General features: G+C 41.9%; 1 protein-coding gene across 9 annotated transcripts; it reads left to right on the forward strand.

The window, feature by feature from the left end:
- The first annotated feature begins 536 nt into the window (after window positions 1-536).
- UBE2D1 (ubiquitin conjugating enzyme E2 D1) lies at window positions 537-22,858 on the forward strand. 9 transcript variants are annotated; one of them, XM_019291362.3, is made up of 10 exons: window positions 588-642; window positions 2,350-2,435; window positions 10,074-10,137; window positions 10,222-10,253; window positions 11,932-12,060; window positions 16,046-16,163; window positions 16,550-16,627; window positions 16,871-16,976; window positions 20,077-20,170; window positions 21,845-22,858. In XM_019291362.3, the coding sequence occupies exons 6-10, from the start codon at window positions 16,113-16,115 to the stop codon at window positions 21,888-21,890; spliced, it is 375 nt and encodes a 124-aa protein (XP_019146907.1). In that variant the 5' UTR covers window positions 588-642; window positions 2,350-2,435; window positions 10,074-10,137; window positions 10,222-10,253; window positions 11,932-12,060; window positions 16,046-16,112; the 3' UTR covers window positions 21,891-22,858. The 9 variants fall into 9 exon arrangements, with proteins under 9 accessions (XP_010406964.1, XP_010406963.1, XP_019146907.1 ...); XM_019291359.3 differs by lacking the exon at window positions 588-642 and adding an exon at window positions 701-1,278; XM_039554497.1 differs by lacking the exons at window positions 588-642; window positions 2,350-2,435 and adding an exon at window positions 701-1,278.
- The last annotated feature ends 482 nt before the right edge of the window (window positions 22,859-23,340 follow it).

A 23,340-nucleotide genomic window follows, 5' to 3' on the forward strand; every position in this document is an offset into this window, starting at 1 on the left:
TTCAGGAGTCAAACTGTCTGGGTTCTGTAAGAAACCTGTGGCTTGAAGTTGGTAGAGACATTAAGCTGCATTTCAAAGATATTAACACTCATACCCTCACCCATGGACACTGGCTTTTTATAGCGTGATTTTTCCACACAAGTTCCATCTTAGCTCTTTCAACTTTAATGATTCTATAACCTATTCAACAGCCTTTTCAACCCCACACGTCTTCTGCTTCTCTCACACACAGTCATAAATACGACACACATTTTCCTTGTATGCAGTTCCTCATCTCTCCGCGTGCCGGCGGAGGCCGCGATTTTCACCCCCTTGTTCATTAGACACAGACACTCGCTGTTTCCCACTCAGCCCCGCATACCCTGAAGGGCGGGGACCCGGCCGAGCCTTCCGCACCCGCGCACCGCCGCCCGACAGGGGGCGCGCGCGCCGCCCTGCCGGCGGACTGCGCTTCCCGGCGCGCTCCGCGCGCGGCCCGCGGCTCCGCAGGCGCAGGAGGACACAAAGGGCACGGCGGTTGCGTGCCCGCCCCTCCCGCTTCCACGGCGCGCGCTCCCGCCGCCTGCCCCGCCCCGCCGCGGCCGTGCTCCCGCCCCAAGCTCCCGCCGCGCCTTCCCCATGGCCCTGAAGCGGATACAGAAAGTGAGTGGGGCCCGAGCCGTGGGAGGGGGCGGAAAGGGCCCCCCGCCCTAGGGTAGTCGCCGGAGCCGCCCCCCTGTTGCCGGAGGTGGTGGCGGCGGCCTGAGCGGGCTCAGCGAGAGGCATCCGCGGCAGCCGCTGCCGCGCTCTTTCTCCACCAGGACCCGTCCTTCCCTCGCCGGCAGCCGGGGAAGGAGAGTGGTGTGAGGCGGAGAAGGGGGGCTGTCGTCGGCCGCCTCATGGTTTCGGGACTCTCTGCCTCTTTGAAGGCCCCGCATCCCGAGTCGGTGCTTTAACGCGCCGGTTGTGGACCAGCCGCGATGCTCCAAGTGGCGTGCGGGAGCGGAGAAAGCCGAGGTCCTAATGGGGGGTCTTTAGCAGAGGCGCTGGGGCATCAGTCTCCCGAACGTTGCGTTGCCGTTTTGCACGGCTGGCTGTTGCCTGGGTTAAGAAGTGCTGTCAGCATAGTTTTTGGTCTGACCTTTGAACGTATCCCAGTTGTAGTGTTTTGGGCTGATATTTGTAAATTGCCTGGTTCAAGTTGTGAATTCCTAGTTTCCTTTTGTTTGGCAAGGCTGAGCTGATCACTGTACAGTACAGAGAGGTATCGAGGGTGACCAGCGCAGGAGGGGAGTTAAGGTTAGTGCCGTGGCCGTGAAACAGAATCCGTGGTGTTTGGTTGCTGTTGATGTGCCATGTTTAGTCGGCATTAGTGCTACCCTGGTTATGTGACGGTGCTATAATTTCTTGTTCAGGATTCCCTTTTGCTCTCGGAAGCCACGGGTATTGCAGAAATTGGATTTTATAGTGACCGATTAACCCCACAGTAGGCAGATTTGGGATACCCTACAGTAGGTACCAACTTATTTGGATGGATTTCTACCAGAAGTTGGTAGTCCTGTCTCATGCTGCAAAGCTTATGCCTTTACAGGTAGTGCAATTAAGGGACATTTTGTTCCTTCATATCACATATTTGTCGTGAATGTTGCATTTGACCATTATATCAAATATTAAAAAATAACTGCAGTGGTTTTCCTTAGCAATAACTTTGTTGTGCTTCTACATATTATAGGAATGGTTTGCCTTTTGTTGCCATTTTAATTTCCCACCTCTTATTGAACATCTCCTTACCTTCATGTTTCAAGAAAACGATTATTCTAAATACTATCTCTTTCCACTTCTTGTTCAGCTTCTTTCTGCTAAAGCGAACAGACAAATAGGAAAGTCTGGTAATCTAGTATTTTTGAGATGGAGTGGTGGTTTGTGGCTTTCCAAATGAGATCCTGCTAGAAGAGGATTATTCTTCATACTTTTATCACATTCCCTGTGTAACTTTTCTTTCTGCTTTAGAGATGTTCATACATATTGGAAAGCCACAATTTTCTTTAATGTGGCATTTAAGAACTTTGATAGATGTGAAATTATGGTTAGACATTTTATGAAAGTATCTTTCATCATGATTGCTTTATTAAATTCTGTTTCTACTCTTTCAAAATGAAGCGATGCTTTCCAACCTGCTGACTGCAAGGTGCTATGAGATTTTCTGGTTATACAATAACTTCTACCCAAAACTGGGTGAGGACCTCCAAGAAGAGTTGAGATTAAATTCAGAACTAGTTACCGCTTGCTTCTAGTTTGCTGCAGAAATGACTACTGCTGGTTTTCTTTTTTTTCGTTAACTACCCTCATCACTCTTTGCTGCCTTTCCAGGGGAAGAAAAAAAATTCTACTAGAGGGATTTGGCTAGCAGCCTATCTCTGGAGAAGTAGAAGAGAAAAGGAATGGCAAGGAAATAGGTTTGTTTCAAATGGAAACTTATAATGAAGGGGAGAAGTTTGAAAAGACAAACTGCTTTGATGTGTCTGTAATACATAAATTTTTCCCAAAAAATCACAGAACTGGAAGTTTAATGGTAGATGAAATGTATTTGTATATTGGTGTGTTTATCTCATCTATTTATCTCGTCTACTTTCCTGGTGTTTCAGACTGGCTGTAAAGGTTGATAGTTATGTTGAATCCCAGAGATAGGAAAGGGATAAGATCTGGAGTAGAGGAAATGTGGTTTCACAGAGTGCCTAGAGGAATTATTTGGAGAACAAAACACTCAGCAAACACAGTGGTTTTGCTTGGGAGCTCGTCAGTCTAGACATTCTGTCTGAAGTTAAGCTTGGGCGGGTTTAGGTGGTTCAGAATTGTGCTTTAACAAAGGTAAGGGACTTTGGTGGCAAGCTTGAGTGTTTGCTCACAGTAATTTTGATAATTTGTGTGTTCAGTATGACACCACCTACAAAGGAAGCAAAGCTACAATACGTCAACATGTTAGTAAACATATTTTTTTGTCATACTGGTTGGGACTGATTTCTAAATAGTATTGCCATTGGGATCTGTGTCATTGCATCTTGCCTTTGGTTGATTGTCCTCAAGGGACTCCTCAAAGGAGGATAGCATGTGAACTTCCAAGACTGTACCCCAGTTACAGAAAGACGTATTGCGCTTGGGAGCTGTCATAGGTTAGCAAGCATAGTCCCGGAAGGGATGTCCTTGCTAAGGGGTGCTTACAGCTTCCTCTGGGACCTGATAGAACCTATCAGCTGGCCAGTTTGAATATGGACAATTCTCTAAGCCACTTAAAGTTGTGACCGCCTCTGTGATCCACATTTAAGAATAGGCAAACTCCCCCCCAAGCTCTCTCTCATTTCCAGCGCTGGGACAGGTGGCTGTGGGCCCCGTGTGGGGGCCAGCGGGCCCAACCAGGCCCTGCTTGGGCCAGGCCGGGTCGGGCCACAGCCATCCTGGAGCCGATGGGCCTGTTCCAGCCATGGAACCCTCCCCCCCCCCACTGGCCTTGCCGTGGGCAGCCGGAGCGGCTCGGCTCTCCCCCCTCTCCACTGCGATAAGAAAAATTCAACATTCCAGCTGCAAAGCTGCAAGGCCAAGGTGAGATTAACCCTTTTATTGCTGTGAAGAGCTGAAAACCTGAGGGAAGAGAGAGAGGAGATGCTTAAAGCTGAAATTCTGTTGTGAAGCTATGATATATCAAAGTATCCTGTTGTAATTTCATGAAGATATGGGGGGTGGAGTGTTCAACTCGTAAGCAAAAGCACCTGCGCTGAGATAGGCAGATGCTGACACAGCTGTAATTTCATGAGAAGTTTGGACAGGGAGAGATGGACCAGATGAGGACTTTTGCTCCAAATGGGAAAGGAGAAACCTCAGTTCCTAGAGATGCTCCCAGAGATAGTCCTAAAGATGAAGATGAGGAAGACCCTTTGCTCCCAGGGAAGGAGAAGGGCCTCTGTTTTTGTTTCTGAACGGCTCAACCTTAAAATTGTACCCCAAAAAACTTCAAGAGTGCACCCTCGAAAGCAGTTGTGGGAAAAGCTGCAAGTCGGGGGAAGGGACTCAGTGCGAGCAGAGAGACTCCTCTTCCTAAATGGACTGAACAATATTTGGAAGTGGGCGGCTGTCTCGTTGTGATACTGTTTACATAGCACAAGCAAGAAGAGACTTCTCTTTCTAAATGGACTGAACAAGGTTATTATGGAAGTGGTAAACAGACTGAACATCTTAAGGGTTGTTTTTTTTACATTGTCAGTGGGAGAAGGGAGGAAGGTGGGGGGAGGAGGAGAGTTCTGAAGGTCGTATAATTTTTTTTTCTTCTTTTAGGTCTGTTAATAAACTTCTCTATATTCTTTCAAGTTTGGTGCCTGCTTCGCATTTCTCCTAATTCTTATCTCACAGAAGATAAACAGTAATGAGTATTTTGGACCAAACCACTACAGGAGCTTTCTTTAAAAATGGGCATCTAAGTAACCAGTGAAGAAGCTGATCACTGCACATGGTGGAAGTATGTTGATCTTAGTGCTGGAGGTGGAAGAATGGTGAGGACATGAAGCCCTGCTCTGCAGGCACAGCTGTCAGCAGTGTCTCCATGACAAAGTCATCTCAGAGTTCCTCAGAGAGTTTAGGGTCGGGGGATTCTACTCATCATAAGCTGAGGAGCCTGTGTTCATTTACCTGGTCAGTGCTTTGCTTTGCCGTTGTATAAGAGAGGCACTGTATTTCTACACTGTCAAAAAAGTTCGATTGCACTGTGTGTGATGTTCCTTGGGGCAGTGAAAGAATAACATATATTTGTGAGCATTGTAAATTCCAGATATTGCAAATGATGAAGGCAAAACAAATAGTGTAGGTTTTAGTTGGGAAGGAATATTGTGCAAAGAAGACTTTATTCTTGCCACCTCTGGAAAGTGAGATACCATTACTTTTGTGCAAGGTGGAAAATAATTCAGACTGTCAGGTTCTGCAGAATAGTGTGTAGGTCTCAGTTCTGCCCATCTGTCCTATGCAGAACCATTTTTCTGGGGTTCTTGTTCTGAATTCTTTGTCCACGTACCTAATTTGCAGAGTTTGCCATCCTGTTAGTTCCATATCACAGCTGAGATTGTTTTCATCATAAGTCCTGTACCTGGGTGCTCCTCCAGTGTCAGTGGGAGTTTGATGTGCTTGTTAATGCTCAGGCTGTCTTGTACAAAACCAGTACATACTTTTGTTACAGGCATTAAAAAAAATCGGACTTAAAGAGATTTTAGAAGACATTTTGAAACCAGAAAGGAGATAGATTTGAACACTGCTTTAAAAATAGCTGTTGTTTTTCTCTTATTGGTACATAATGCTTGATTGTTTTTTTCCTATGACTCAGTAAGAGCAGAAGCATTCAAACATTTATTTATTTCAATGAACTATATGTCTCTGTGTTTCAGTATGTGTTTCATATATGGTTAAGCTAACAGGATATACTAACTTGAAAATTTATGTTGAAAATAACTATTGTTATTGTAAATTGACTCAAATAAAAATTATTGATATTTGTGGTTTAGATTTTGACTTTAAACCTGCAGTCTTTAGATGGTAATGGACATAACGAGGAAACTTTTTTGACTCTAACATAAAATGTTTGAATTTGCTTTTAAAACCTCAGCTGTGATATTACATATTTAGCACTATTTTTTTTTTTGCATTAAAACAATGTATGGAAATAGAATATTTATTACTGGCTAACCATTATAGCAATAAATCTTATGATAAATATGTGCCTTATATTTACCAAATTTGTGAAGAACCAGAGAATTAACTAAGTCTTATGTGTGATCACTGTGGGTTTTTTTGACAAAAGGTTCCAAGCAGCAGTGTACTCATGGAGTTGGTAGGAAATGAGTCTGTAGTCTATAGTGCATTTTGTGCAAGAAATTAAGAACACAGCTGGCAAATAAAAATCTGTATTTTAAATAACAGTGTGGAGAAAGGTTCTGGTTGTGGTTTTGTGTTGATTGGAGAATGAAAATAGCTTTCAGTGATGCTGTCTGGAGTTTATTTTGGTCTTCAGATAATCTGCAGTCTTTTTTTTTCTGAATTTTTTTAGACTGAAAGAAGACATTTTTAGGACTTTTTTTGTTGTTGTTTGTTTTTTAACTACTCATGCTCATAGTCAGTGGGTGTCCCTGAGTGCTATGCTGAGAACATTTATTTCCTTGTCACCAAAGTATCCTTTGCAATGTTGTTCCAATAGCTTTTTGGGAGAGAGGCCTGGATGCTAACCAAGCATGTAAGTGTTAAAATGGCCTTGCAGTCTTCAAATTCATACTTTTATGAAATACATCCTGCATTATTCTTTGACCATGGGTATTAGTCTGCACATTTGGAAATGTCTCAAACATTTATAGCTTACCACAGCCTGTTTTTTACAGCTGTAAACTTGAAATTTTGCTTCATGCTGCCTACAGAGCTGTTCAGGAATGTCTGTTGTGCAAGGGAAGGTGGTAATTTGGAGGCTTTGCCTATCTCCAGTAGTATGGTAACCATTAGTATTCTATTCTACCTTGTAATATTTTGTATGAGAGGATTAGAAGATTTATTCCTACCACTGTCCCTAGCTTAGGTATTTTTGTCTGTACACGTTTATCCTGGCTGTACTGGGATAGTGTGGCATGTGTTGGAGCTGTTGAGAGATGCTTTTATGATGTGATGTTCACCAGTGTTTGAAATAACTCATACTTCTGATGCATCTCTTGCAGACAGAATTTTGGGTTTGTATATTCTCATAAAAGATCTTGCACCAGTTTACACTATATTAGTAGTGGTGACTTTCTCTTTTGAAAATGAATCTGCACTGTTTTGAGCTATAGATCCTGTTTGTTGGCATGTGTACATGTCTTTCACCAGCATTTTTTATACCAGTGACTAAAAGTATTTGTACAGACCCTTGAAGTGACCAGACCTGCGTCATGCAGCTACATAATAATACAATAATCCATAAAACTTGGACAAAGCTGCTGTAACCAATTAACTTAAAATTACAGGGGAATCTCTAGAGTTGATTGTGTAGTGCCTCACATGCAGTTATCTTGCACTTCTTGATGAGGTTTCAGCACCTTGAGCTTTGTAAGTCTTCAGCCTTGTCCCTTGACAAAGCAAAGTTTTGGCCTTCTTGTAAAGATCATCTGTGCTTTGTATAAAGAATTCTGGTATTCAACATCTCATTCTTTTGTGAATATGTAAAGTCATGAAGAAGTTTTTCTACATGTGTTTAGAGGAGCCTCACATTTGTTCTGCAGTGTTCAGTTCTGGGCACTGGCAGGTCAGTCTGACTCAGGGACATCTGAGTGTCTCCTTGCACCATTTTAAAAGGTGTAGGAAAGCTTGAAGCCTAAATCTTACAGCTCTCCAGATAATTTTGCTTTGAATCGAAGCTTAAACAGCATAATCAACAATATAAAGCTGAATAGTTCTTTGTTTTTATCACAGCTTCATCTGAATTTCTGTATGTAAATATTCAAACTGTTCATACTGTTGGATCATGTTACCATGGGGCAGTGGGAAGAGCTGCCCGCAGCCTTTGAGCTGCAAAGAGTGGTGGGATAGCCGCAGGGCAGCGGGGAGAGCTGCTGCCAAGTCTCTGGCCACTGCCAAGCAGCTACTAGCAGGCATTCTGTGACCATGCCTGGCAGTGCTGGCCGCGAAGTTTCTATGGAAACCACATTAACTTCACTATGGTTTCATATGGTTGCAAAATACAGCTTGAATTTGCTCTATTGATTTTGAAGTTTGGTCTGGTTTTATGTTTCATAGCTGCAAAAGCTCTCCAAATGTATTTGTGAACATTGCTCTCATTTGGTGAAGTTGATTGAAGTGAACCTTTTCTTCATTGTCAGGAAATAGTAATAACAGGAGTTTATAGTTCTGGGTCTCATAATGTACAATTAAAAATGTTTGGGTGGTTTTTTTTAATCATGAACAAATGTCAGTGCCTTTTTAGCCTGAACAAATTGAAGTGTAAACCCAAGGAGTGTTCCCCAGTTCTGTTAATTCTTAAATGCATGTGTACGTATGAAAGAAAACCAATTTGTGTGGGTTTGTGATACGTAAAGATCTGGATGAATATATCTAGCAACAAAAGCACTGTTCAGACTTGCAACTCTAAAATTTGCCTGGTAGTTCTCATATGCATGTGGAATGTTTGCATATACTTTAGAGACATTCTGAAAAGTTTAATCTACATATTTTTCCAGTTACTGCCTTGAATTTAGTACTCAACAATGGCTGTTATAAAATGCATGATTGTTAGTCTGAGTTCTGAGTTTTAGCACAGTGTAGTGTAGTTGTTTGGTTTTGGTTGGGTTTTTTTAGTGAGTGTACAAGACTTAAACTTCTCTTGTTAGGTTAGATCTTGAGTTGCAAATTAGAGAAAACAGTGCCTATAACACCTCTGCTGCTGGTTATGTTTGTCTCTGGTGACTTCTGGAAACTTGAGATTTGTTGACTCCCTGTGTGTAGTGGCAGTGGCTTGGCTTTGCATAAATAGCTGGTTCTCTGAATCACTCCTTAATGAAATTTGAATCCTCTGATTAAAACGGGAACTGCGCTTGTAAAGTGCCTTTATTTGTTAAAGTCTAGCCCAGAGTGTTGTTTCTGGATCAGCATACAGTGTCACCAACAGAATAAAGTTAAAGTGCAGACAAGTAATGCCAATTGACAATCTGAGCTATTTCAGTATATGAAAGAAGTGTCTCTCTTGTTTTCAATTACAAGGATTGTGAGAAGTGACTTCAGAGCAGTAGTAAGATATGGTGCAGTACTCTTCTTTGATTTCAGGGTCAAGAGTGAACCTGTAAGTCTGGCTGAATTTAGGTGTCAGGTCCATGGTAAATTGAGTTAAAATATTTACTGGATGTCATAAATGGAAAAATATATCACAGCAGTCAAGAAGTGCAGATTTTTAACCCTTCAAATTGTATGTAAGGTCTGATCACACTAAGTACACCAATTCTACACTTGAGTTAAACTTAGTTCCAGTTTAAATCTTGATTTTGTAAGTAGTTGCCCTGACTAACGTATTTTGAGTGGAAATGTTTCTGGTGTTACTTCTTAAGGTAAACTTACAGACCTGCTTATGTCTATTGTTGACTTAAATGCAGAGGTTTTGAGTAAGGAAGTGAGTTATTTACAAACAGTGATTTAACACACATCTTTCAACTTATTTCAAAGGAAGTACTTGCACGTAGTCATTAAAGTTCCTGCAGCACAGTTCCTATCAGCCTAGAATTGGAAAAAGTTAGTACAGTCAAAGTTCAGACATCAAAAGTAGTGTATTGAATTAAACAAGGAAGATGAACTAACATTACTGCCCATCTTGTTTTCTGTTTGAAATAGTGATGATAAATCAGATGAAAAGCTGAGCTGGGTTTGTATAATCACATAATAATTTTAAATTATTTGGGACTGTGTGGACTACTGCACAAGAAATAAATCAGTTGACCATCCAAAGCTTCTCTGAGTGCATATGTTTCAACTTGGGAGGTTTTTAGTAGTCATTAAAAAAAAAAAAGCTTGCAGGGAATTGAATCAAAGTATGATAAATAAGGTGTAGAGCTAATATTTTTCCTTTAGTTCCCAGTTTAGTTAGGACCCTTTATATTATGTTCGTATATCATCTCCAGGCAGGCTGCAAAGATTTTATGAGCCAGTTTAGCTCAGCTGATGTCCATAGACTAGGACAATACAAAAACTTTTGTAAAATCAAAAGCTAAGAGAACAATCAGATTAGCCTCTAACTAAATTAAACAGTGAGTTTACAGACTAATCAAGAAACTCTATTTTTTTTTTGTCTCCTTCAAGTACATTGACGTAACTATGAACTTGGTTGCAACTCTTAAATTCTTTCAGATGTTAATTTCTAGCACAATGTTAGCTCCAGGCCATCTGGCAAGAAAACTTTTTCAGTCTCAATGGGCATTTCAAGTGTTGATTGTTTAATCAAGATACCGCAAAAAATGCCCACAGGTTTAATAAAATTAGTTTGTGTTCCCACTTTTGGAGAGATGCTGTCAAGTGGTATGGATTTTCATGTCTTTCAAATATTTCTGTGTTTCTTGCAGGAACTAAGTGATCTGCAGCGAGACCCACCAGCCCACTGTTCTGCTGGACCTGTTGGAGATGACTGTAAGCTCTTCCTAGCACATTCAGTACATTTCAGTTCTGAAAAGGCTCAGAAAATCTCTAATTGTTGTATCTTTTGACTTTCAGTGTTTCATTGGCAAGCAACTATTATGGGACCTGTAAGTATATGAATCATGCCCATTAAAATGTAAGACCTTGCTTTAGCGGGGGGGGGGGGGGGGGGGGGGAGGGGATCTGAGCGCAGGGGAGCCGGCCAAAGTCACGATACGAACACGGATACGATTTGAGCATCGTGCTTCCTTTATTGTTTACTTACACTCACTTATATCTACTTTACAAAGCTTCACACCCTCTTCCCACGGGACAGCCTCTAGGCAGCAGGGGAGCCGACCAGCATGTAACTTTTCCTAAGGCTGTTCAAGGCTGCCTGCAGCCAGGTGTCTTTCTGGCCTATCTGCAGCCTGAGGGCCCTTCAGGGGTGCTTCTGCAGCAGCCCTGGGGTGCCCAAACTTTCCTGGGCTATCATATGCCCCTGTTCCACAAGGAATCCCTCTACATATCCCCCATTTTCTTTTTGGGCAACCCAGGTCTGGTTGATGATCTTTCTCAGCGCTGCTTTAAGGCAAGAAAAAAATACACCCAAATACTATTAAGCCTAATATAACTACAAATAGCAATCGGCAGCCTTCTACTACCAAGGTATGCAGCCATCCGGTGATACCCAGACCCTTAAGCCAATCTCCAATAGGGTCGTCTGTCTCCTGAAGGTTGTGTAGGCCCCTCTGGAAGTCAGAGAGGTGCTTGTGAATTGAGACAGAGTGGTCAGAAAGATTCATATAGCACATACCCTAGAACTCTTCACAGCCGTGGCCATGAGCTAATAGTAGAAAATCAATGGCTGCCCTATTTTGTAATACTGCATGCCTAACACTAGTAACATCTGTGCTTAGCTCGTCAAGCATCTGTGAAGTTACGTTTAGCTCATCCCTCGCCCAGCAAGCAAGTTTAATTAAATTGCGTGAGCCCTGGCTGCTGAAGCACCAGGTAAAAACATACATGCTAGCCAAATTAACTGCCTTCACTTGATCTAAATGGGCGGACAGCTGATCGAAGATGTCCACCAATGCCCTTGTCTCAAGACAGTCAAAAAACAATTCCCCACTCTACCTCTGGGTCTGGTGCTATACCCAAGAATTTACGCAACTCCCCTTCTTGGTTTTGCCTTTGGGAGAGGGTTCCCTGACACCCCCCACAAGTCCCTAGCAACCACCCAGGGCAGCTGTTATATTCGTCACAGGGTCTCGCTATTTCTCCTGCTATGGAGAGTGGTGGATCTGGCAAGTTCTCAGCCCCCTCACTCAGCCGCATCTGCAGCCTCTCCCAAGGCTTCTCGGGACAGAGGTCCCAGAGTTCCAGCTGTTGTAGTAGCAGCGTCACTTTCCTCAGGAGCCGATGCTGACTGCGCCTTCTCGCTTCGGGGTCCTGTATGCGTAGCATGGCACGACCTGCTGGGCACCCCTCTGGTCAGTGCTGCGGCGATGACTTCTCCCTGTTGTTGCAGGACATACTGCAGTGTTGCGGTAAATGCAGCTGTTTGAGATGACTGCTCCGCACAGGTAGCACCTGCTGCTCCCTGGGGCAGCATGGCAAGAATTGTCTTAGTTTGCCTATTAGCATTTTCAAAGGCAAGGGTCTGGAACATTATTTGCTCTTGGAGCTCTTCAGAGAGGTCAGTTGCATCCTTCAAGGCTGCTGACAGACGGTCGATGAACTGACTATATGGCTCTGACAGCCCCTGTCGGACTGCTGCATATGAGGGAGACTTCTTCTTTTCAGGTACTGACAACAAGGCTTTGTGGGCAGGAGTCTGTGACAACTGATGAATGATGGTGGGCATGGTCAGCTGCATCACCGTCGCTCCATAAGCCCTGCTCCCTGTTAGCATGTCAGCTTGGATCGCATACAGTGAGTCTTGTGTGTCACCTTGGTGTTTACTAGCTTCTTCTTGTGCTAGCTGCTTCCACATCCGCTCCTGAGCAGGAACTGTGAAGGGGTTAACAACAATTGTGCAATGCTGATGCAATCATTAGGACACAGGACATCTGCTGTAAAGATAAACTGCAGAATGCTTCGTGGAGCTTCGGACTGCAAGCCATGCGTGGTGACCGTTTGCTTGGCTTGCTGCAAGATCTTCCAGTCATGGGGTTCCCACTTTGCAGTGTCCCCTTGTATCTGTACAGGACAGGCAAGGGCATCCACAACATTCCAGTCACCCTCAATGATTGCATCACGAATAACTCCATTCCATCTCCTTCGCAATGGGTCAGTCCTCCCCGTCAGGGCTGATGGAGGCAATGGCTGCACCTCCCCTCGCAGGAAAGGGAGGGGCCATAGGTACTGTGCCCGGTCCTCCCAACGGGAATGTAGGAGTTCTGGTGGCTATCTTGACCGGTAGGTCCACGGGATGCCATGGTGCTGAAGGTGTAACTTTGCAAGCCTTGGACTCTAGCGTGTCCTGCCGTGTAGACAATTCAGCAAGCTTTTTGACTACTTCTTGCATCATCTCTCTGTGGTTCTCCTCCTCTTGGGACTGACCCCTGGCTGGTGCTGTTTCTGCGGGTGACGAAGTCGCAGAGGCTGCTTCATCATCAGACATTGATCCGCTGTCCGGCGGGGGGATGGGGGGGCGCGCCGCCACTTTCGGCCGGGAGCTAGGATCGCTCATTTCTTCTCTGCTCTCCTGCGCCCTGCTCCCTGAGTCGGGCACCGGCACTTCCATCTTTGCAGCCATTTCTCCCTCAGACTTCGGAGGGGTAACTTATTTCCCCGCCGCATCCAGCAACTCCCACAGGGAACGCACAGATGCTGCTGTTCCCTTAATCGGTCTACCCGCGGTCAGTCCAAAGAATTGTGCAACCCTGCACTCCGCCCTGGTCTCCGGCCGCGGCTTCGTAAGGCCCCCATCTGTTCCCTTCCTGGAGCCGCCACTCCTGGAGCTGCAACTCCCTAAAGCTTCTATGGCGGCCATGACCACTGTCCTCTCTGCTTTCATCTCTGCGAGAGTGTTAGTCACTGCTCTCCAAGTTAATCCAAGAGCTTTAGCTTCTTTCCCTTGTTTTCCACCCTCAATCGTGGACAGCCACCGTTCATTCCCAACTTCCCACCACACTTTGGTTGAAAACAAAAGCGAAGTGTATCTCAATAAACCATGTTCCTGGGCCCACGTAAGGAGGGCATTAAGATCTTGATCCTTTATAGTCTCACCTTTCTTAGAGAGAATATTGGCTAGGAGACGAGTTCCTGCCTCGTACTCCATGGCTTCTTACCTGCAGGCACACGAGCTACGGCCTCCGGCTTTACTCGGCTTCGAGACCACCCGCTCTGGTTCCCCAGGCTCCACCACCAATACGATGATTCAGAGTCTTACCACATTTAAGCGAACCTGCATTAAGCGCAAAAAGCACTCGAGTCCCTTCTCCGGGCGCCAGGTTTAGCGGGGGGGGGTGGGGTTCCGAGCGCAGGGGAGCCGGCCAAAGTCACGATACGAACACCGATATGATTTGAGCATCGTTCTTCCTTTATTGTTTACTTACACTCACTTATATCTACTTTACAAAGCTTCACACCCTCTTCCCGCGGGACAGCCTCTTAAGCTGCGACGGAGCCGACCAGCATGTAACTTTTCCCAAGGCCGTTCAAGGCTGCCTGCAGCCAGGTGTCTTTCTGGCCTATCTGCAGCCTGAGGGCCCTTCAGGGGTGCTTCTGCAGCAGCCCTGGGGTGCCCAAACTTTCCTGGGCTATCATATGCCCCTGTTCCACAAGGAATCCCTCTACACCTTGCTTCTCTTTTTGGTATGGAAGGATTTGTTTGAGTTCCTGTAAACGCAGCAGCCACATTCAGCTGTGCTGTGTATAGCTTGAAACTTCAGGGTGATACTCTTCTTAGTAATCTGGTACCAGTTGCTTTCTGTAACTCTTCAAAAATCCATCTTCTTCATGAAGTTAGAGGTGCTTAACTAGTCAACTGTGGTGTTTGAGTTGGTGATGGGGGCTACACAGTAAAGAGCTTGCTTTTCATAGATGGTCAGATCAATTCTGGAAGATTCATCCATCTGAAAGGAGGAAGAGTGGGTGAAATCTAATATTAAAGTTGGTAAATGTAAACAAGAGCAGAGTTGCAGAGGGTAATTTTTGGGCTTTTAGATGGAGCTTATTTTATTCGATAGCCGTGATGTGGCTCTGGCAAAAGCATGTGGCTTTTGCGAACTGCAGGCTGGCAGTGGGGTGCTTTTGCTGGGTTTTGTGTGAGAAAAGTGCTTTCCTTGAGTTGAGGAAATTACAACTCCTGTCAAGGTAATGACGTAAGAAATGACAAAAAAGCTTAACAGCAGAAGGTTTTAAAGGAAAACTGAGAAGAATTTTAGCAAAGAAAATAATAAAGAACAACATGATCTGAGGGAAGGTCTGCTTCTTAATAACCTGGTAAGGAGTTTGTATTCCTAGTGTTTTCCTTTCAGATCTAATAATTTGGAAAGAAGAATCTCTAGTTCAGACAGTGAGCTGAGTCACTATGTGAGGTGAAATTTTGAGATAATACTTAATGCATTAAGATGCAGCATTAAATCGTGGAGAAAAGTGGAAATGTGTCTGCTTTGATACTAGTTCTCCATTTTCAGCACAGTTGTTCTGAAGTAGTGAAAGATCAGTCACAACAACTAAGTCTGTTGTCCAACTTGTCCATGGCCCAGCAGCAACTGTTTTTCTGTAGTATACTAATGCTTTTGACCTTTTTCTTGAACAACTGTGTTTCACATACCAAGGCCTTCTGACTCTTGCCCTCTTGCACTGCCAAAGGGTGAATGGCAAAGCAGCGACGAAGAGTTAACAAAAGCTTATGTGCTGGTTGCCACCAATAATGTCTCCATCCTGAATGACTCTGATGACATGAGTAAAGGAAATACTAGCACATAAATTTTGGCTTAAATTCCATTTTCTTCTCCAGCTTGCAGTTCATCTTTGATATTCTACAGTGGAAAATATTCTGTTCTTTGCTTTAAGTTCCTCGGATGTCTCTAGTTAAGGATAAGAATGAGCATCTTCTTGCCAACCTTTCTCAGCCATATCTGCAGAGATACAGGAACAGAAGATTTCAGATATTAATCCTTTATCTTGATAACAAAAGAAATTAGGGGTGCACATTCTGTATGTTTCCTGATGGCCCAAGGGAAGCACAGGACTAAAGCTTACCTTCAGAATTCACTTCCTATGTGCAGAAGTAGGGTAACCTCTTCTGTCTATGAGTATCATCAACTTGTTTTATATACCTTTCTCATAAAACGTAGAGTGACTTCACTTTGCCTTCTTTTTGACACTGAACTTGTCTCATCTTCAGCTTAGTTTAACTTTGAAAAACCCATTTAGTATGCAAGCAAGAGGTCCTTTCAAACCTAATTGGAAGTAGAGTGGCAATCTTCTGAGGTCACCTAATGCTGACTTAGCATGATGGTAATATAACCTGCCTTACTATGCAGTCTTCTCTGCACTTTGAGCCTGTAAGGCGACATGGCTTAGCGAACCATTTGTAACTTTGCCTTTTACAGTCACATAGTCATTTCTAAAACTGTTAATTTCCGAGGTAAAGGTTTTACTTAAAAACAGTCTGCCTTTCCTTCCATAAGGAAACCCAAAACCTTGATCTTCGGCTTTGCTGAGATTGAGTTCCTACATTGTTGTTGTAAACCATGTATGAGAGCAGTTTTCTTCTTTCCCTTAACCAGAAATGGCAGAACTGCTCTTTATCACTTAGCATTAAGACTTTCCAGCTCACTTTTTTAGTTAATAAAAATGAAAGTTCTTCAACAGATGAATACAACAAAATTATTTCTATTAACTCTGTGCAACCTGGATGTAAACCTGTGCACATGTTTTCTAACAAAATGCATGTTCACAGATTTGTACAGGTCACAAAGATGTTGTATGTTTTAAAACTCCCTGATATCATCATGATGAACTGAATTATGCTGGAAAATCGCACTCTTTGCATCTGCAAAGAGAAACCACTTCTTAAGGTAAGTATGTTTGTAGCTTAAGGATGGAGGAAGATCAGAGCAGCTGTGGTCTTGCACGGAGACAAGATTTGGAGGACCTGCTCTGGTTTTCGTATTCTCCTCATTGCAGTGAAGCTACTGATCTCCCTCTCTTTTTCTCCCCAGAAGGGCAGTGCTCGGTAACTGTGTTGTGCTGCTGCAGTAGTAGCCACAGTTGGCTCTACTGTAGCTCTGCAGGCCAGTGGGAGGGTTCAGTTCCCTCTGTGCCTTCCCAGTTTATGGCCCATAGTGGGCTGTGTGCTGAGGAAAAAATCGATTTCCTCTAGGAGGTTATCTACATTTGGAAGGGAAGCGCCAAAACAGCTGAAATATATTAACGTGGTTTATTTGTTTTGTTTTTTCCTCAGCCTGATAGTGCTTATCAAGGGGGAGTATTTTTTCTCACAGTACACTTTCCAACAGACTATCCTTTCAAACCACCAAAGGTAAGTCTTTTCTTTTAAGGAAAGAAAGTGTTTTGGTCAAAGTTTATTATGAGGCTTAATTTTGGAAGTTAAACCAGAAAGGTGAGCAATAGTATACATATTCATCATGGATGCAGATAAGACTGTAAAAAAATTGTGTTGGCAGATCTGGCATGACTGTAAAGGAAGGGATAATGTTAAGGATTACAAATGTAATAACCCTAATCTGATGTTACTTGGTTACTATCTATTTTTTTATTACAGATTGCTTTTACCACAAAAATATATCACCCAAACATAAACAGTAATGGGAGTATTTGTCTTGATATCTTGAGATCACAATGGTCACCAGCTCTGACTGTTTCTAAAGGTAAACTCACTGATTTGATAATGCATTTATGAAGTTGCATACACTGCCATGGCACTTTTTTGTGTATTGCACTATCTTAAAGGTAGCAGTGGGAACTCATTTATCCTGCATGTTTCAGAAGAAGCAAATTCCATTGGAATTCTTGTTATGATCCAAGATCTTGTGCAGTTTATTGGGAGTGTCACATTACAGAAAGATGCATGCACAGCAAAGAAATGTTCTAAACCAAGTTGGGTAAGATAATAAATGTCCAATTAGCTTGAAATGCGATAGCTTTCAGTGCCTGCTGAACTGAGGAGAAACTGATGAGTAGGGCATCAAAATCACAACTTGGAAGTAAAAGTGAAATCCTGATACTAATGTTGTGTGAGCTTACATGATTGCCTGTTGATGACTCTTTGGGTTTTGCCTGAGCATCCTTGTGTGGACTAAGGTCTTAATTTCACTTTATTTTAAAATGAGATAATTTGTTCTGGTGGTTTGCATTCTTTTGTAAGATGAGTATTTTAGAATGTAGCTCTTTTCACAGTCATCAGTAAAAGATTTATTAAAATATTCTCATCCTGTAGTTAAACTTTCTCAAAATTTGAGCACTGTCTCAGTTTGAAAGACAGATGTCTGCTAAGGAAGGCAGGAGCCTCCCTTGGAACGGCAGAGGCGACCCCCTTTCCCTCCGAATTATTATAATTTTGAAATCAAGTGGGCTTTTAGGCAAAGATGTGGGAAATAGGAATAACAGTTCTTTACTATTATATATCTATATGTGTATAACAAGTCAAACAAACAACACAACTATGGCAGTAACAGCAAACAGAACCACAAACCCAGTCCCAGCCTCTCTCGTCTGTCAGGCCCTTTCCCCTCGGGTGCAGTTCCGCTCTCAGCCGGCAGGGGCGCTGGAGGCTCCCGGTCAGCAGGGCAGATGCGATGATTCCCCCGCGGCTGCAGGGGGCGCTCCGGAGCGATCTCGGGGAGCACGCGGCACTGGTGGCCTGGGATCCCGGGGAGGAATGGAACAAAGGCTTCACAAACCCCATGGCAGCCGATCCCGGTATCCAGCCATACCCTCAGGAACAGCAGGCTGGAATGGCAGGCTGGAGCAGCAGGGACGAGCACAAATCCCAGATGGCAGATGAGATGTATCCAAACAGGGAATCCCCCGGAGGTCTGGGCAGGCAGGCCGAGCATGGCTACAATGTAGCGAAGGCTCGGAGCAATGGTGGGGGCAGGGCAGCCACGGCCCGGCTCCCAGCGGGGCAGGGAAGGCGGGCTGGGGATCCTAGGGTTTCTCTGGCAGAAGGAAAAGCAGCCTACATAAAACAGCCTCCCTCTCCAGCGTTAGGAGTGGCCACCTCTTTTGTTTTTCTTAAGTACCCAGCAATTTGTCCCCCTAGCAACACCTATGGGGAAAATTCCTTTAAGAGGAAAAAAAAAATCAGGACAACTCCTAAAACCCCAACAAGCACTATAGATTTTTGTAACATTGAGCTAACAGTTAAGCAGTTCTTTTGTGTCACTTCAAAAGCTGCTTAAAATGTGGGTGCTGTTGTTTTTCCTCACCCATCTTTAAAATGCTAAGGCACACTTAGTCATATTACAGAAATTTCTCATGTGGCTCAAAAGGTCAAGCTGTATCACATCTTATGTACTTGGAAGCTCTCTAAACTATGTGCCCTTTTTTAGAAGTGTCATTGCATTGGGTGTACAAGCAAAGAAAAAATTGTGAGTCTTTGTCCAATGGAAATTGCTCTATGCAAGTCCAGTTGCTGTACCTCCTTAGAAAACCAACTTCTTATGCTTACAGGCCTGTGCAGTAATCTCACAAGCTGTATAAAATCTAATACTGTTTCCTGAAGTCATTGCTGAAGACATGAATTACTCCAATGTGTAATTGGTATTATTTTTTCATGTAAATTAGTTGTTTTATAGCTATCCAAAAATTGTCTTGTTTCTAGTTATTAAGCAAATGAGAATTGGCACTTAGGTTTAACACTTGGCATCTACAACTGAAAATTCATAAAGTTTTTTAGATCTTCCGCATTTTTCTATCTCTACCTGTTGAGCATTTCTTTGGTTATAAAGTGAGCAGTCTGCTGGTCTCGTGTTCCGATTTGATATGCTTTTAACCTGCTTGCATATTATGTATTTTCCAAACTGGAAATTAGGTCAGTGACTCATGGAACTTTCTCCTTTCTAGTCTTTTTTTAACTGAATCGCAAATTTACAGCATATTATAGCACTTCTGATAGGTGTGACCATGTATTCTAACCTGATTTTCTAATGTTACTGGCACTTAAAATAAGTCAGTATTTAAGTGGCTGAAATTTCTACTTCTGAAAATAGGTGTGGGCTCTTTGGTAACAAGATAAAGCACGGGGAAAAAAGGTATTTTACAGCAGATTCTTACTGTATCATGAAGTTCCCTTTCACAACATATTTAGAATTATTTAACTGTGTGCTCTTGTATGCATGTTAGTTCTGAGTAAAAAAACAGAAATTTCCTGAAAAGCATGGCCTGAAAATGTTAGGGAAAAAAATCAAACATCTTTAGTTCAATACCAGGAAATTAATATGAACTTATAAGTGAATACCTGTATTTAATGCTGATCAAGTATTTCCCAAAATGGAAGTCACACTTAGGTAAAATGTTCATATCATTGAGAGAATAACTGTCAGCACAGAAATGGAAAAGGATATGCACAAATAGAGTACTGCATGGCAATGTAATATTAATAACATTAGTTACTTTAAATAACTGCAGATGGAAGGCATAGTTTGAGCAAATATCTACAGGTAACTGTGTAGTCTGTAGTTTGGCTAATGTTCCTAGGCTATGATCTGGGAGAGAGATCATTACAAAAGGTACAGGTCCATGGGTTGCAAATTCTCTAGGCTTGTATCAGGTGTTGTTTACTTAGGCCCTAGAAAAATGATGCTGTATAAACATTTCTGAACAGAACTGTTAAATGACAGCTTAATACTAATAGGCATTCTTTTTCCAATTCCCTCCTACCACCCTCCTTCAGTGTACTGGAATATATTAAAGGATTACAGAAATGAAGCAAACTAACTTGCTTAATCTAGTGTCTCTTTTATTTAGTTTTATTGTCCATATGCTCCTTACTTTGTGATCCTAATCCAGATGATCCTTTAGTACCAGATATTGCACAGATCTACAAGTCAGACAAGGAAAAGTGAGTATAACATAAATAATTGTGTGTGTTGTACTTGCAGATGGCTATCTGCTATGCACCTTCTATATTAGCTTTAGCAATACTCTTTTCCTAGATTTCTACAGGATTAGCCTTTTAAATATTGAGAATGGTGATGGCAACTAGAAAACTGTAGGCACACACAACTGTTGGTAACTAATTTTTTGTACTTAGTTACATAAAACCTTTGCACTTTTGTGTAATGTCTTAGATTTATTGCATGAAAAATCATTTTCCCAAATATGAGTTATTTGTCACTACTGCAGTCCTCTGGATTTTTGATCTTCTGTTGAACTGACTGAGTTGTTTGGTACCTATTTTTTAGTATTGAGCCACTGAAGACTTCTTGCAGTGTATGCAGGGGCCTGTGGCTCATCCCATGTCACAAATTCAGGAAGATTTGAGTATTGCTTTTACCTTGAGCAGTAGACAGCAAAGGAGTGATGTAGAAGTTACACAGAAGTCTGTGGTCTAGTATTTCTCTGCTTAGACTGAGAATTATTAAAATGGCCTTTTCCTGACAGTTCAGTGTCTGGTATAGTCAAATCATGTAACTTCTCAAGTGCTTGAACTCTGTAGCTCATTCTGCAAAGTAGATAGTGTTCAAGTTGAGGATGTTGAGCATCAGCTTCTCCCCATTTGTGGCTCAACTTTTTTCTACCCACCTACTTATTAGTGATTTCAGCTGTTGTGCCTCCTGTTTGTGAAGGAAGTGAATGAGGGATGGTTTTCTATCTCCAAACCTCAAAATTTTATCTTTGCTAGGGAAAGTAAGAAAATGTGTAGTCTTGACTATAGCTTTATCTTCTTATGATGATCACCTATTAAATTTTTTTGTTTCGTCTTGGATTTAGGAAATGAAAGATATGGCTGGTTACCCCTGAGCATTTATCTATGGGTATTTTATTAAGTAAAGATGTAAAGACTCATATGGTAGCATATTCTTAAGAAGAAAACCAATTAGTACATGAGTTGCTATACTGATCTTAAGAAAAATGTTTAAAAACTTGTCAGCATTTCTCTCTGGATGACTCAGAAGAAAGTGAATCCAGTCTGAAGAGTGGAATGTAGCAAATATAAGGACCAGAGGGGAAGTTATCAACTCTCTAAGGACATTTACCTTTGGGATTATGGAATTATAAGATAATCAGCTTCATACGAGAAGGAAAAGACCCAAGACTTAAAACCTAGTAAAAAATGCTTTTTGGAAAATTTTCTTTTCGAGTTCTGAAATGCAGCTGGCAGTGCAGAATGGAGAATAAAATCCCAGTTAATTTTACTGAATTTTATGGAACTAAAGTGTGTAAACTTTGTTAGACTCATAATAGCATATGCCTTTAATAGTAATTGACAACAAATTCCTGTTAAGGTGCAAATAAGGGAACCAGCTGTGAAACACAAATGAAGGATGCACAATGCTACACAATTTAATGCAAACCTATGAAGTTGGGTTTGAGCCTGAATAGCTGATAGGTGACCTTAGAAACTGAATGTGTAGTGGGTATATACTTCTTGGCTTTTAGACTATTTTAATGTTCTTTGACTCAATGCTCAGAGGTGAAAAGCTCAATAACACCTATATTAAGTAAATACGTGGCCATTGTCAATGTATCACTAACAGCTCTTCACTGTAATGCCTTCTTTCTGCACGTACAGATACAACAGACATGCAAGAGAATGGACTCAGAAATATGCAATGTAAAGTTTTGAAGACATTTTCATATACCACAGAGTACTGTAAATTCTATTTTTTTTTCAAAATTAGAAGGAAATGGAGCACAGTTTATGGTTTCAGTGTGACACCCCTTGAATTTTTTTTCACCCATGTAAGTGTGTTTCTGGAGCAAGGGAGAGCAAACTTCCAAAAACAACCTTATGACTGTGATAAGAATATTTATCCTCTTTGTATGCTTTACAGAAGACATTTATTATAGTTTTTAAGAGTTGGACACCTGCATCTTCAGACTACAAGATCCATAATGCAGTTGTAAATCAACCAAATTATTTTTGCTGGAAAAAGAGCTGTTTTCATGTGATGAATACTGTATGTATGTCATTCAAGTATATGGTCTGTTTCATAACTGTGTTTAAGTTTCTTTTTGTTAGTTCTGTTACATAATTTGTATTTTTTTTTACTGTATAGACGATTCTATTTACAATGTAAGTCATTTAATTTTAGACTTGCTTGTGCACAGTATTGACAAGATATACCTGCTCATAGTGAAAATAATTGGAGTATTTCACCTATTAGAATATTCTGAAGACTGACTGCAGACTTCTTAAAACCTAAAATGATCTTTGCGCTCTAAATCTTTGTATGCTGATTATGGAGAAACACTTGGTTTTGATTCTGTTGCATACTCAATTTCATTGCAATGTGAACTAATTGCACTGGTATGTAGAAAGATATGTAATGTTTTGTTGCTGTTCACAACTGATTTTTGATGTGTAGGCAACATAACACCATCACAGACCTTTTACAAATCCAGATGTAGCCTTTTCCATATAAATAAAATACATTTTCTACTTTCCTTGGCTAATTTTTTAATCTTAACTCGTGCATATCCTTAAAGTACTTGTTCTAACATTCTAACAGAGAATTGCCAGTAGTGTGTATGTGTCTTGTAGACAGAATGTTCAATAAAGCCATGCATCATGTACTACTTAGGACTGGGTTGCAGTTAATTTTTATACTAGCTCTAGCCTAGTGGATTTAGTGTACTATGCCCGTTGTTGGATATAGGATTTCAATTAGGTTAATGCCATGCCACACCAATATTCATCTATGGAGGAGATAATCACAAGAGTCTGTTAAGGTTGTGTATTTGCAATATCAGAATGTTACAGTAAACTCCTCACACTTGAAAGTAACTTTTCCATTAACTTGCACTTCAGTTGCTTCAGACTATGCATGTGGAAAACCAGTATTGCTGGACAGGTGCAATCAGTTCTTAAAATATAGATTAAAAGCAGAAGAATTCTTGATTTCCTACGATCATTCTTCTTGCTTATTTGAAAATAAAAAAGGATGACAAAATGTTTTTCTTTGTATCTTGCACATGAAAGAAAAATGACTTGCAGCTGGGAAATTTGTCATCATAAAATACATTTTTAAGAGCACAAATATATTTGATTTGAGGCTTTTTTTGGTT

Source organism: Corvus cornix, chromosome 6, assembly GCF_000738735.6.
Source record: "Corvus cornix cornix isolate S_Up_H32 chromosome 6, ASM73873v5, whole genome shotgun sequence".
Classification (NCBI taxonomy): domain Eukaryota; kingdom Metazoa; phylum Chordata; class Aves; order Passeriformes; family Corvidae; genus Corvus; species Corvus cornix.

What these genes read in the sequence shown, in the direction of transcription:
- UBE2D1 (XM_010408661.4), top strand. Translation starts at nt 619, where the DNA reads ATGGCCCTGAAGCGGATACAGAAA. An exon ending in AAGCAACTATTATGGGACCT is followed by an intron (nt 10,254 to 16,549) that starts GTAAGTATATGA and finishes TTTTTTCCTCAG; the next exon opens with CCTGATAGTGCTTATCAAGG. An exon ending in TACAAGTCAGACAAGGAAAA is followed by an intron (nt 20,171 to 21,844) that starts GTGAGTATAACA and finishes CTGCACGTACAG; the next exon opens with ATACAACAGACATGCAAGAG.